This window comes from Berghia stephanieae, chromosome 4 (genome assembly GCF_034508935.2).
Source record: "Berghia stephanieae isolate SIO BIC M18660-M18661 chromosome 4, UCSD_Bste_1.3, whole genome shotgun sequence".
NCBI classification, from domain to species: Eukaryota; Metazoa; Mollusca; class Gastropoda; order Nudibranchia; family Aeolidiidae; genus Berghia; species Berghia stephanieae.
The window spans coordinates 35,565,038-35,579,384 of NC_088363.1; the positions used below are offsets into that span (position 1 = coordinate 35,565,038).

The following is a 14,347-nucleotide window of genomic DNA, read 5'->3' on the forward strand; positions in this document are numbered from 1 at the left end:
CCTAACGATATGATTTACTTGGCTGGTAAAAGACAAATCTGAATCAATTAATACACCCAAATTTCGAATATCATTAGCAGTTTCAATTACACTATTTCCTAAAACGATTGATTTGCACTCTACATTTTTAAGGATTGCTGGCCTAGCGATAAATATTATTTCAGTCTTACTGTCGTTAAGTGTTAGTCTGTTCAGTTCCATCCAAGTTTTCAATTTAACAAAGCAATATTGGAAACGTTCAATTAAAATATGTAAATGGTCGTAGGTAGCTGACTTAAAGATTGGACTATCGTCTGCATAAAATTAGTAAATTAGATTAAAATCGGAAGAAAATGATCCAAGGGGTTACATGGACATTGTAAAAAGAACTGGACCCAGTATTGATCCCCATGGCACACCAAATTTCAGAGGATGATCAGGTGATTTGACATTTTTAATTACAACAGTCTGTTGACGTTTCGTTAAATAAGATTCGAACCATTTCACCGCCAATTTCCTTGATACCAAAAACACGTTCGAGTCGATTCAACACAATGTTGTGGTCAATCGTGTCAAATGCAGCCGATAAGTCCAATATACAAAAAAATGGTAACCTCATTCTTGTCAGCATTTTAAATAAAATTATTTACCACCCTTAAGAGCGCAGTCTCGGTGCTATGGTTTTCCGTATACGCTGATTGGAATGGCTCATATAGATCATGCAATTTTAAATGTAAATTTAATTGGTGAAGAACTGCTTTTTCCAGGAATGTTGAAATAATAATAATAATAATAATAATAATAATAATAATAATAATAATAATAATAATAATAATAATAATAATAATAATAATAATAATAATAATCTTTATTGTCCAAATTAAAGGCAATTCATGTGAGGTAAACAATGCTCAGTTTGGTTCATGGTATGAACATCAACACATTTACAAATACAGACACAGCCATACACGAACATACACGCTTGCACATTGTTTCTACACGTGTATACAAAAGAAATGAGCGTACATACAAACACATATACATACATACATACATACATACATACATACATACATACATACATACATACATGCAGACATACATACAAACCAGCATATCATCGTATATGCATGCCTACATTCATACATACATACATACATACATACATACATACATACATACATATATACATACACACAGACACACACACAGACAGATAGAACGATACGATATATTTGCTGGGACAGCAGATAACCATATTATAAATATAGTGTCTTATATTAAGAAGAAGATGGCAATGATGATGATGATGATGATGATGATGATGATGATGATGATGATGATGACTACGATAATGATGATGATGATGATGATGATGATGATGATGATGATGATGATGATGATGATGATGATGATAACGACGGCGGCAATGTCGATGATGATGATTCACGACACTGCTTCTCGTTATTTTCATTGGTTGTCTCATTTTTCCACAGAAGATTTGTTAATTAATTTTATGGCGGTTGGAATGAAGGTTGTCTTATGTCGATTTGTCCGACATTTTGCTTCTAGATACCGTCTTCCGGAGCGCAGAAGTTGGAATTTTTCGTTCAGCGGATGCCTCTTTTCGTTGATAATGTTAAAAGATTTCTTCTCAACTGCATTAATATAAGTTGTGTCAAGGCTTCTAAGGTCTGTGTTAATTATTTTTGAAGCCTCTCTGAGGGTTCTATGTAGTTTGGATTTTTCTTTTGTTCCACAGCTTCCATACCACGTTGTGATGCCAAACGAAACGATACTCAATATTAATGACTTGTAGATTTGTATCATGGTCTTTCTGTTCACATTGAAAGACCTTAATTTTCTGAGTATATACAAGCGCTGGTTACATTTTTTGATGACATTGTTGGTGTGCGATTCAAATCTTAGACTGTTATCTATAATTACACCAAGGTATTTAAACGTTTCAACAGTTTCAACCGCCTGATTGTTAATTTTTGTTATTTGTCTTGCTCTTTTTCCTATTTTTCTGTGATCAAACAGTTGTTCCTTTGTTTTTGTTACATTGAGCTCTAGACAGTTATCGGCACACCATTTGCTGAATTTACTAACTTGCTCAGTGTATTTAAATTTGGAGACGGAATCATTGAGCAGGCCGAGTATTGCGGTGTCATCAGCATACTTGATGAGTTGGCAGTTATCAAAGCTAGCCACACAATCGTTTGTATAGAGGATGTAAAGTAGAGGTGAGCTTACACACCCTTGTGGGCATCCGTTTGAAAGAGTTTTTACTGATGATATATTTGAGCCTACTCTGACATGTTGGGGGCGATCGATGAGAAAGTTGTTATACCAGTTGATGAGGTAATGGGGAAGGCTTGAAACGGGTATCTAATTTTTAAAATCATTATGGTCTAAAGAGGGTTTCTTTAAAAGTGGGGTAATGAGAGCTGTCTTAAAACAAAAGGGTACGATACCGGTTTGCAGAGACCGATTAATTATTTCAGTTATTGATGGAATAAGCTCGTCAATGCAAGAATTCAAAAGCGATGTTGGAAGGGAGTCTAGCTCACTAGATTTATTTGGGGCCTTCATACTTAGATTCTTTATAATTTTTTATGAGACTGGTTGAAAAGAATCTAAAGTGTCACAATCAAAAGACTGTTTATCTGTATAAAGCTCAAAATTGTCTAAGTCGTTTCGAATTGTGTCAATATTCTGAGTAAAAAAAATAAAGCGAACATTTCAGGTAACTTGGAATCATTGTACAAAGAAGGGAGGGATAATGGTGTTGATTTTCCTAGAATTTCATCACATGTTGAGAACAGCTGTTTTAAAGATTTGATATTTTTAAACTTGATGTCATAACGGGCTTGCTTAGCTGCTATAATTGTCTTTTTCCATTTGAAAGTGGCTGATCTAACACGGTTCCAAGTAATCTTGTTGGCGGGTCTTCTTCCATAAACGTTCCGATTTTCTCACGCACCTCTTGGCTTGGCCAACATCCTCTGTATAACAGGGAGTGAAACGACGATGACGAATTTCTCTGGGTTTCTAAAGGTGCGTGTTAGTCGAGAGTGTTGCAGACACACACGTTCCAATTAATTGTCTACTGTGACGCCGGCTGTGTTGTTGTACAGGTCATGAAGATCAGCTTCCAAGTTCTTTCTAAATTCACTTACGTCAAAATAGTTCTCAAATCTCGAGATGTTCCTTTTTTTCCTCATAGTCTGTATTTTTTCATTATCGATATTTATTTCTATTAATTTTTTATCTGTGTAAGTGACGTCAGTTATTGTTGTGTTGTAAAGTTCTTTACTGGATTCTTTGATGACAACCCTGTCGATGATATTCCCCTTGTCATGAGTTGGGAATGATAGTAATTGAATTAATGAATGTTGATAAATCATGCCTTTGAATGTTCTTGTGTTTCTTGTGTTCACGTTAAAAGGAATATTAAAATCACCAACAATAATCGCATTTCCTATATTTGTGGACAGATTAGACAATATTACGTTGGTCTCATCTCGGAGGCCTCGATCGGCACTTGGTGTTCATCACTATTTGGTGCTATATAAATACACTGCGTGTGGAGTATTTACTTTCCTAAGACGGTGTCCATCTCTAAAAATACAATAATTCCACCTCCCCGTCCGTTATTTCAGGGGAACTGATTTGAAGTACTTCATTTATCGATAGATTTAGAATGACAACCAAAATGAACGACAGATTAATGTCCCTATATAATGTAAAATGTCACTAGCTGAAAACAATCGTTCTCTGCAGGGGCCAAATAATCTATGGAACAAATTAGATTATATTTTAAAAATTAAAGGCAAGTAATTTTAGGAAACTATTGAAAATATTCCTATAGATAGAACGAAGTTGACGTCACTCAGGTCTTTGTTATTGGGTTTATTTTTTCCCATCCGAGTTTACGAGTAGTAGTAGTAGTAGTAGTAGTAGTAGTAGTAGTAGTAGTAGTAGTAGTAGTAGTAGTAGTAGTAGTAGTAGTAGTAAACTTCTCAGTCTGAATGACGCTTGCTGAGAATTGTGTGATTCAGTCATGGTCGATACGTATAGAGCTGCTCTCTCCATCTATGTTGTTAATTGTTTCCATTGGTCACGGTCCTGGTCCAGAGTTTTGAGGCTGTCAAGATCTTGTTGTGACTAAAGACGGAGGGCACTGTATATTTCTTAGTTCTTCAGGGATTATTTCGGCCTCATCTGAATCCAGAAATTTCTGATATGTAGAGAGATCCTGGTTCAGGGTAGTTACTATTGATGTTGGTGGTCTCCCTACATATTTGTTGCCATGAAGGAAATATTCTGTCATTGCAGTTTGGGCTGGGATGTTATCTTCTCGACATAAGATGTGACCAAATAGCCTCCATCGCTCTTCTTTTATTAATGTACTCAGGCGTTGGACCCTGTTTTTTTTCATAGAGATCAGTATTTATAATTGTCTCTGGCCAATGAATTCCGATTACTCGACGTAATTGTTTACGGTGATATGAATCGAGACTTTCTTAGTTCTTTTTTTATGAGGCCCCAGGTTCCACAATTATATGTCAATATCGGAATAATCAGTGCCTCGTAAACCTGAATTCGTTTATTCTTACTGATTATGTTATTTCTATTCCTTACATTTTGGAGTTGGTTGAATTCATTGGTGGCCAGCTGCTTTCGTTTTCTGATGTCTTCATTTTCGTTGATCAAATTGCCACTTTTCCATTCATTTAAATGTCTGTTGATTTTTGTACACTACCAATTCAGAGAGGCTTTCGAGTGTTGATAGTATATACGCCGTGTGCTTTGCTAAGAAACTCACAACATCCGGACGTATAATGGACCAACACACAAAACTATGTGTAACCTTAAACGCATATGGTCTGGTTAATACAGTTTTGTGAGAATTACTCATAAAATTGCTGGAGAAAAACAACAAAGACCAGAGTGACGTCAACTTCGTTCTATCTATATTTTGCGTTTTGTGTAAACTATTGTCTTGTTATGTGTAGCGCTTAGAGAACGTTATGGATTCGACACGCTGCATGCATTAATCATGACATAACAACATTACATTATGGGGTACCGTCTTCGCTTCCTACCCGAAAGGTAACGAATTCGATCATCCGCTACTGCCCTGTGTGACCTTGATTGAGCAAGTCACCTCGCCCTAGCTCAATTTGCGGCGCTGTACTGCGGCTGACGCCTGGGTTATTCCAGTCTTCCCTTGAGATAGACCCTAAAGACAAAGTTCCCCTTGAGGGTGAATAAAGGGGGTTTTATTTTTTTATTTTTTTTTTGTTTTACATTCTATCACACAACCGACCTCACTCTGTCCATTAACACACACACACACATACATACACACACCCACACCCACACCCACACCCACACCCACACATACACACACATACACACACATACACACACATACACACACCCACACAAATACACACACACAAACACACACACACCTACACACACACAAGCACACACACAACACATACAAACACACAAACACACACATACACACACATAAACACACATATACACACACACAAACACACACACACACAATCTTGCCATCAAGTCAAGTGAGCGTCTTTTCACGAAATGGCCATCCATTGAGCTTGAGCTTTTTTAAAGCTTCTTTTATATAGCGCAATATCCACTAAATGTGCTCAAAGCGCTTTACAAGGTTTCCCTGGTCAACAGCAACATTTAACATGTAGGACGGGACATGACGCCTGTTAGGCGATATTTTAATTTTTCGGACAAAGACAACGCTGTTAACGGCCAGGTACTCGTTTTACACCTGAGTATGGTGAGCGAATGTGAGTAAAGAGCCTTTTCCAAGGACTCAACTATGCACCGAGCGCGAGGTTCGAACCCAGGACCTTCCGATCCGAAAGCGAGTGTCATATCACTAGACCACATAGCCGCACATCCATCCATTCCAGTCACAACATTAAACCAGCTAAACTACTGTACTCCGGAAAAACACGTAAAAAAAAAAATTGGCCAGAAAACTCGTACTTCAACTATCAATCGATTTAAACGACCCTCAGCTTGACAAACAAAAAATAAAACTATCAAACCTGAGATCTCGCGAGGTCTTGAAAAATAGTCCCAGGTTTCAGAGGTTTTGCCAAAAGAGGGTAATTAAAATCGATTGATATTTGAAGGATGAGGTCTCTGGCCAAATTGATAAATATATCTCTTTCTAGAGTATACGGCAGATATAACCTGCTAATACATCGGCAGAAAAAAAATCATATCTTGTTGTTTCTGGTTTTCATTGTCCGGACTTCCGGGTTGATACAATACAATAGAATACCGCATTACCGATAATGCTTTACAAAGTCACCCCGTGGAACAAGATAAGGGCACTTGTCGGCTTTAGGGCTAAACCACACCGGAAACTGACTCCGACGACCCGGCACTGCCGTCCTCACTCTGCCGTCTTCCGGATAAAGACGTCATGCACGGACAAAATACTAAGAATATTATAGAGAAGAGCCGTTAGACCTACCCATACCAAGCACCCTATTCTTAGTATTTTGTCCGTGCCCGACGTCTTTACCCGGAAGACGGCAGATGACGGCAGTGCCGGGTCGTCGGAGTCAGTCTCCGATGTGGGTTAGCCCTTAGAGAGAATCAGACCTCCCCGGATGCTGCAAAATGTGAGGGTTGATTAGTTGAAACCGACTCCGAATTTGGCAGCAAAGAGAAATGATAATATTTTTTAGTAATAATAGTGCTTGATATTGATCTTATACAATAAACCCGAAGCAAGAGTCCGAATTTCGTCTAGTGCTCAATACGTTTCAACATTCATGACGTCACTTCCCTCGTAATGACGCATAGTAACTGGCTCTAAGTTATCTGAACAATCGCGGACGCCATTATCTCATCAACGACCTTATGAAATACTTCTCCGACAAGCATGAAAATGTATCCAAAGGAGAAAAACAGTATTAATCTGATCATGTTTTGACTTTTATACATTCTGAGGACATGACATGTGAAAAAGTTCTAGGCAGCATGAAGAATAAAAATTAACGATTTTCTTTGTTTAGAACCAAGCTGCTGGTTGCGGGGCGGACGTGACATCAGACTATTGAATCCTATTGATAACAAAAGCTTTCTCCGAACATGGATCCAAATGTTACCATAATGTAAATGATACTATTCGTACAGAAGGTATCAAAGGTGTCCGGATGGTGTATAACTGTAAAAGGTAACTAGTTGAGGCACTGGTGTAAGATAAAGAACTGAATAAGTGTGTATGAAAGGTGTCAGACAAAGCAAGAAAGAAGAATACAAATACAAGAAAAAAAAATCCCCAAAATGTCAGTCGACCTCGACTGCGGATTACCGGTCAGACTTGCTAGCTGTGTGAATTTTACCTAAACGCATAATAGCATCGATATAAACATCGCCGAGGGGTACAGTTCACTGCATTGACGATACCTGACAAAGTTACTGCGTTATCGATAATTGATAATGTCAATGTATTATCGATACATATCAATGTATTATCGATACCTTACGATGTCACTGCATTATCGATACTTTACAATGTCAGCGATTTGACATGAGAGCTCTTGCCGTTGTCGTCGAGTATCAATCCAACCTGTCATATTGCCTGCATGTGAGGGCTGTGAAAAAGTCGAGAGTGAGTTCGGATGTTTCCAAGTATCGAAATATTTTTGGTCGTAAAAGTGCCAGTCAATATTGAATGTACAATAATATGCTCTAAAAGATACTAAACGATACTAGTTTAATATGCTCTAAAAAGGTTTGAAGTAGCGGGTGTTACTGGAATTTCCCATTAAAAATCTAAATCTAGAAAGCACATTTGATGATAAAGTTTTGATTATTTTCTATCGAGAGAATCTGATTTGTAGTAATATATATACATATATATATATATATATATATATATATATATATATATATATATATATATATATATATATATATAATAGAAAAGATAAGGGCTAATATTATTTACTTTTTTTTGTAATCGGGAATATTTTTGAATTTGCTTATAAAGGAATTAAATCTATAAGGGCAATGAATTGATTTTTTTTTTTGTTCTGATAGATTTAAATAGACGTTTTCGTAAACTAGGGAGCAATTTGAATTAACGGGCAGAAAAGAAATAACTGTGAAGTTAATTGTTGAATATTTATAAACATTTTCTATTAACATTGGTGGCATTTTGAGTGGAAAAAATTATGTATGATTCAGATTTCAGATTTCTACCAAAATGAAATACCGCTGTGATATTATTTTTGTTCTCGTAACGTTCGTTGGTGAGATACTTTTGGAGTACAGAGAGGAAATAAGGATCGTGGTGCTTGTGGATAAATGCAAAATGTAAAGGAAAAAAAAACAGGTGTGTTGTGAAATTCATATTTCAACTAAATTATGTGAGGTTGGCTGAGAAAACTCGGGAAGATGTCAAGAGATATACCTTTGATTTTAGTTCTTGGTTATTTTGGAGGCGTTTTCAGTCTCTATTATATTAAGGACTGTGTGAATTGACGTTGATGTTTTTGTTTTTCTTTTTTGTTTTTTAATTGAGCTTATATATAGCGCAATGTCCACTAAACGTGCTCACAGAGCTTTATAAGAGGTCGCTGATCAACAGTAACATGTAACATGTAGAACGAAAGATGACGCCTGTTAGGCGATATTACAATTTTTTTCGGACAGAGACAATGCTTTGAACGATCAGGTACACATTTTCCACCTGAGTACGGTGGGAGAATGTGAGGAAAGAGCCTTAGCCAAGGACTCAACTATGCGCCCCCGAGCGAGGCTCGAACTCAGGACATTCCGATCCGAAAGCGAGTGTCATACCACTAGACTATACCACATAGTTATCGATCTTAAAGAATACACACAGGAAATAGAGAGCTTTCTTATAAAAAGTTCGACAAAAAAATCAGTAAAAAAAGTTTAACATTGAGGAGAAAAAGAAATGAGAAACATTTGAAAATCGGCAAGCAACAATAACAAAACAATTTAAGTTAACTGACTCAATCCTAGAGATTTTTGCTACTTTGCAAAAATGGAGATTAAAAAAATGTATGAAAAATAAGCATGAGCATAGATAGTTTTATTCAACTGCCATTAACATACATAAATTAAAAACATTAGCTAGACTATACCACATAGTTATCGATCTTAAAGAATACACACAGGAAATAGAGAGCTTTCTTATAAAAAGTTCGACAAAAAAATCAGTAAAAAAAGTTTAACATTGTTTCAATGAGGAGAAGAAGAAATGAGAAACATTTGAAAATCGGCAAGCAACAATAACAAAACAATTTAAGTTAACTGACTCAATCCTAGAGATTTTTGCTACTTTGCAAAAATGGAGATTAAAAAAATGTATGAGCATAGATAGTTTTATTCAACTGCCATTAACATACATAAATTAAAAACATTAGCTTTGATACTACGCCTGTAATTTGTCTCATAAAACTGTAATAAATGGGAATGGGGGTATAAGTAACCCGGGTTAAATACGGATATAGTCGGTGTTAGGGTGGAGTGAGTTAATTCTTGCCAAGTTCAATTTCAAATCCCCTATTGGTTAAGAAACTATGGCCGGTATAGCAAAGTCGGTGAAAATAAACGATATCAAAATTGTCCAAACATGAATCTCCTGTCTAAAGTAACAAACAAAAATGAATATAACAGCTTTAAAAAAAAGAACAAAATACCAAACACGGAACGTTTCGGGCTCAAAACCCTTCTTCAGCCAACAACAAAAACAATAAAGCCATAAATACATTACTATATTCCAGATAGACGACAGAGATAATTGGTAGGTCTTCTATTGTAGAAAAATTTTGGAAAGAAAGTTAACCCAAGATATGTTTTTTTCAAGAGAAGGACTACCAATTACCTCTGTCGTCTATCTGAAATTTAGTAATTTACTCTCTGTGAACGTATGACTCTAGACTTTATGGCTTTGTGAACGTATAGCTCTGTGAATGTATGGCTTTGAACGTATGGCACTGTGAACGTTTGGCTCTGTGTACACATGGCTCTGTGAACTCATGGCTCTGCGAACGCATGGATTTGTGAACGTTTGGCTCTGTGTACACATGGCTCTGTGTACACATGGCTCTGTAAACATATGGCTCTGTGAACGTATGGCTCTGCGAACGCATGGCTCGGTAAACATATGGCTCTGTGAACGTATGGCTCTGTGAACGTATGGCTCTGCGAGCGCATGGCTCGGTAAATATAATATGGCTCTGTGAACGTTTGGCTTTGTGAACGTATGACTCTGAACGTATGGCTTTGTGAACGTATGGCACTGTGAAAATGTATGGCTATTTGAATATATGGTTCTGTGAATGTACGGCTATTTAAACGTATGGCTCTGTGAACATGTGGCGGCTCTGTGGACGTACAGCTCTGTAAACGTATGACTCTCTGAAGGCATGGCTCTGTGAATGTATGTATAGCTCTGTAAATGCGTGGCTCTGAAGAACTACTCTATCTTATTCTATTATTTTTCTTACAGATACTATGTTTAGAGAATACCATGAATCTACTGACGAACCAAGACGAGGCACCCACATAACCCCTAATAAATAAATAAATAAATAAATAAATAAATAAACATTTACACCTTACAATTACCCCTCAATGGACAGGGGGCTCTGAGCGCAAAAAAATTCCATAACATACTACGAAACCAAGAGTTTTCTTTTAGATTTCCTTGGTATCATAAATATCATTCAATTACTTGGAATCTTTGGAGTACACACCAACAACAACCACAACCACAACAACAACAACAACAGCCACGACAAATTCAACATCAATAACAATAACAACAACAACAACAAAAACCACAACAAATACAACTACAACAACAATAACAAGAACAACAATCACAACAACAACAGCAACTACTACAACAACAACAACGACGACACCAACCACCGTAAATACAACTACAACATCATCAACAACAACAACTACTACAACTACAAATGAGGATGCTTTCTGTTCATAGAATAGAATGTCTCGTCTTCTGGATTTCCATGTGGATCGTCGGCGTCACGGCCATATGTCAGATGGCCACAGGTAAGTCATTCTGATCTCGTATAGGGAATGGGATTAGCGGAAGAGTAGCGTCCCTTGATTGGACGTCACCTTACAGAGAGAACGTCAATTTGGTTTTGTGCATGCGTCTCTCTCGTCCTCGCTTTCGGTGAAGTGTCTCAAGCCGCCTTCACCGGAAGCGAGGACGAGAGACGCATGCGCACAACCAACATGACGTTCTCTCTCTAATAACTTTTCCGCCGTTGACATCCAATCAAGGGACGCAACTCTTCCGCTAATCTCATTCCCTATTTCAGGCTATGTCAAAACGTCTTTTCGTAACATTCGCCAAAAAAAAAATTCTAATACTAAAATATTTTTAAAATCTTCATACAAAAGTTGTTTTCATCAGCTTTTCTATGTAAAACAATGGGGAAAAAAACGATACAAAATTAAAGGTCGCGTTTTTTGGCCACATTTCTAAATACCGTAGGAGTCTTTCCAGAGTATAGATAGTATGCAGATGACGTCACTCAGGCCTTTGTTATTGTTTTTGCCATCCGCGTTTGTGAGTTGTTCTCACTAAACTGTAATAACAAGACTATAAAAGTTCATGGTTACACATAGTTTGTGTGTTGGTCCGTTATACTTCCGGATGGCAATGTTGTGAACTCCTTGGCCAAGCGCATTCTATCTATAGGGCAGTTAACTGGATCATATCCTAGAAATCTTTAACATATAACCTGCTCTAGAACCCTCTAGGACTTACAGTTTGACAGTTTCATTTTTTCAGTTTGTGCAGCGTCTAGTGAGTTGTCGTTAATAGTAGTCAAGGAAACAAGTGATTCCATTTGTTGAACTATTAAATACAACTCACGATTTGTTTTCTTTTGTGGCCAAAGACTTGTCTTTTGACGTCATTTTTTGCTCAGTGTCGGTCTATAAGTTAACGATGTCTACGATCAGAACGTGGCCTTCGTAAATTCATTGCCTGACGCTGACCAATAAATGACGTCAAAAGACACGTCTTTGGCCACCAAAAAAAACGAATCGTGAGTTGTATTCAACAATTCAAACATGTGCGGTTTTAAAATAAATAATATTAAAAAATAAAATTCCCTTTATTCATCCCCAAGGGGAAATTTGTCTTTCGGGACCCATTCCAAGGGAAGCCTGGAATAATCTAGGCGTCAGCAGTAGGGCAACGACGCCAAGTGACCTAGGGCGAGGTGACTTGCTAAAGACCACACAACGAGGCGGGTAGTCGAACTTGGTACCTTTTGGGTACGAAGCAAAGACCGTACCGCTGAGCCACGCTGTCCCATAATTTTAGATAAAAGACACCCGTCTCAAATTAAATATACAATTTCTTCTCTATCGTTGAACTTCATAATTTGTCCTTGCAGATCCCGACCTGAGTACTTTCGGCAAGACCTTCTATTTACCATTCCCCCAAGTCTTAACTGATCAGCCGGATTCCTTCACGTACAACCTGAACCTGACTAACCCAGGGACGCAGGCCATTACGGTGTCTGTGAAGCTTATTGGAGACGACACGCCCACGACCACTAAGGACTACAATGTTCTCTCTCAGTCATCGGCCTCCATAACAGTTGATGCAAGCTACATGACTATAGGTTTGTATATTACGTCATGCTGGCTGAGAAAACCCGGAAAGATGCGTAGATTTTATAAAGTGAGTTATGTATGCAGTAGTGTAGACCACATCTTTCTAATCATTTACCACTTTAAATTGTCTTTCTGTGTCTATTAGAACCCAAGTTATGACTTTTTTTCTAAATAAAATGTGTTGCTATGGGAAACGCTTTATCTTCGATTTTGGTTCATATCTCGAATCGAAGCTTGTCGCATCTTCCCGGGTTTTCTCAGCCAGCCTCACATTTTCTGAAGAATAGACGCCAAGTGCAGATTTGCCTATTACTACGAAAATTTCGTAGAAATACAAATTTTCTGGGTCCGAATTGACAATTATATAAAGATCTTTAATTCAATAATTTTATTCAATATGCGGCTATGTGTTCTAGTGGTATGACACTCGCTTTCGGATCAGAAGGTCCTGGGTCCGAGCCTCACTTGGTGCATAGTTAAGTCCTTGAAAAAGGCTCTTTATTCACATTTTCTCACCGTACTCGGGTGTAAAATGAGTACCTGGCTGGTGACAGCGATGTCTGTGTCGGAAAAAAAATTTGTAATATCGTCTAAAAGGCGTCATGTTTTGTTCTACAAGTTACGTGTTGCTGTTGGTCAAGAACCCTTTGTAAAGCGCTTTGAGCACGTTTAGTGGATATTGCGCTATATAAAAGCTCAAATTATATAAAGTAGCCAGTTTTACAGCATATTCTTGTCCGTTCTGATTTTACAACTGAACTGAATTTGACCCAAGAAAAATAAGAAAAGTGCGAAATGTTTGATTTTTTTTTCTGCCACAACCAACTTGGGTACAACATGTATGGATCTTGATCAAAATAGTGTATCAAACTTGGAGTTCACTTAACTTTCAAAAGGTGTATGAATTAGATCAACGTGACCAACAGAATTAACTTAACTTGAGCTTTTATATAGCGCAATATCCACTAAAAGTGCTCAAATTTCTGACCAATAACAACACTTAACATGTAGGCGTGACATGGCGCCTGTTAGGCGATATTACAATTCTCTTCGGACAAAGACAACGCTGTTAACGCCCAGGTACTCATTTTACACCTGAGTAGAGTACGGTGAGAGAATGTGAGTCAAGAGCCTTTTCGAAGGACTCGACTATGCGCCGACCTTCCGATCCGAAAGAGAGTGTCATACCACTAGACCACATAGCTGCATGGGCTGTTAGTCGCCGGCCAGTTTAAAATCACACTCAATATAATAGTGTTTATATTTTCTTTTACGAAATTATTTATGTAATATTTATTGCGTTAATTATTCAACTGTAACCCTGCAGTAATTTGTCATCAACCCTTTCACTCCCAGGGCGTTATTCATATATTCACAATACTTTTCAATAGTCGTAACGTCACTTCCTTCCTAATGACGCATGGTAACTTAGTAACACTGGCTCTAAACTATCGGAACAATGGCGGACGCCCGTATGAAATATTTCTTCGGCGAGCATAAACGTGTATCCAGAGGGGAAAAAAACATAAATTTGATCATGTTTTGACTTTTACACATTCTGATCACAAGACATATTAAAAGTTCTAGCCAGCTTGAAGAATAAAAAGTAATGATTTTGCCGGGCGGCGTAACACCAGACTACTGAATCCAA

The 14,347-nt window shown here is 37.5% G+C and overlaps 1 protein-coding gene across 1 annotated transcript in view; it reads left to right on the forward strand.

The window, feature by feature from the left end:
- Nucleotides 1-7,698: 7,698 nt before the first annotated feature.
- Nucleotides 7,699-14,347, forward strand: part of LOC144970513 (uncharacterized) — a 76,718-nt gene continuing 70,069 nt past the window's right edge. The window contains exons 1-4 of the mRNA XM_078910235.1: nt 7,699-7,789; nt 8,245-8,392; nt 10,541-11,109; nt 12,474-12,704. Of these exons, the coding sequence (XP_078766361.1) occupies nt 11,016-11,109; nt 12,474-12,704 (325 nt within the window). The 5' untranslated portion in view covers nt 7,699-7,789; nt 8,245-8,392; nt 10,541-11,015. The remainder of the gene's footprint in view (nt 7,790-8,244; nt 8,393-10,540; nt 11,110-12,473; nt 12,705-14,347) is intronic.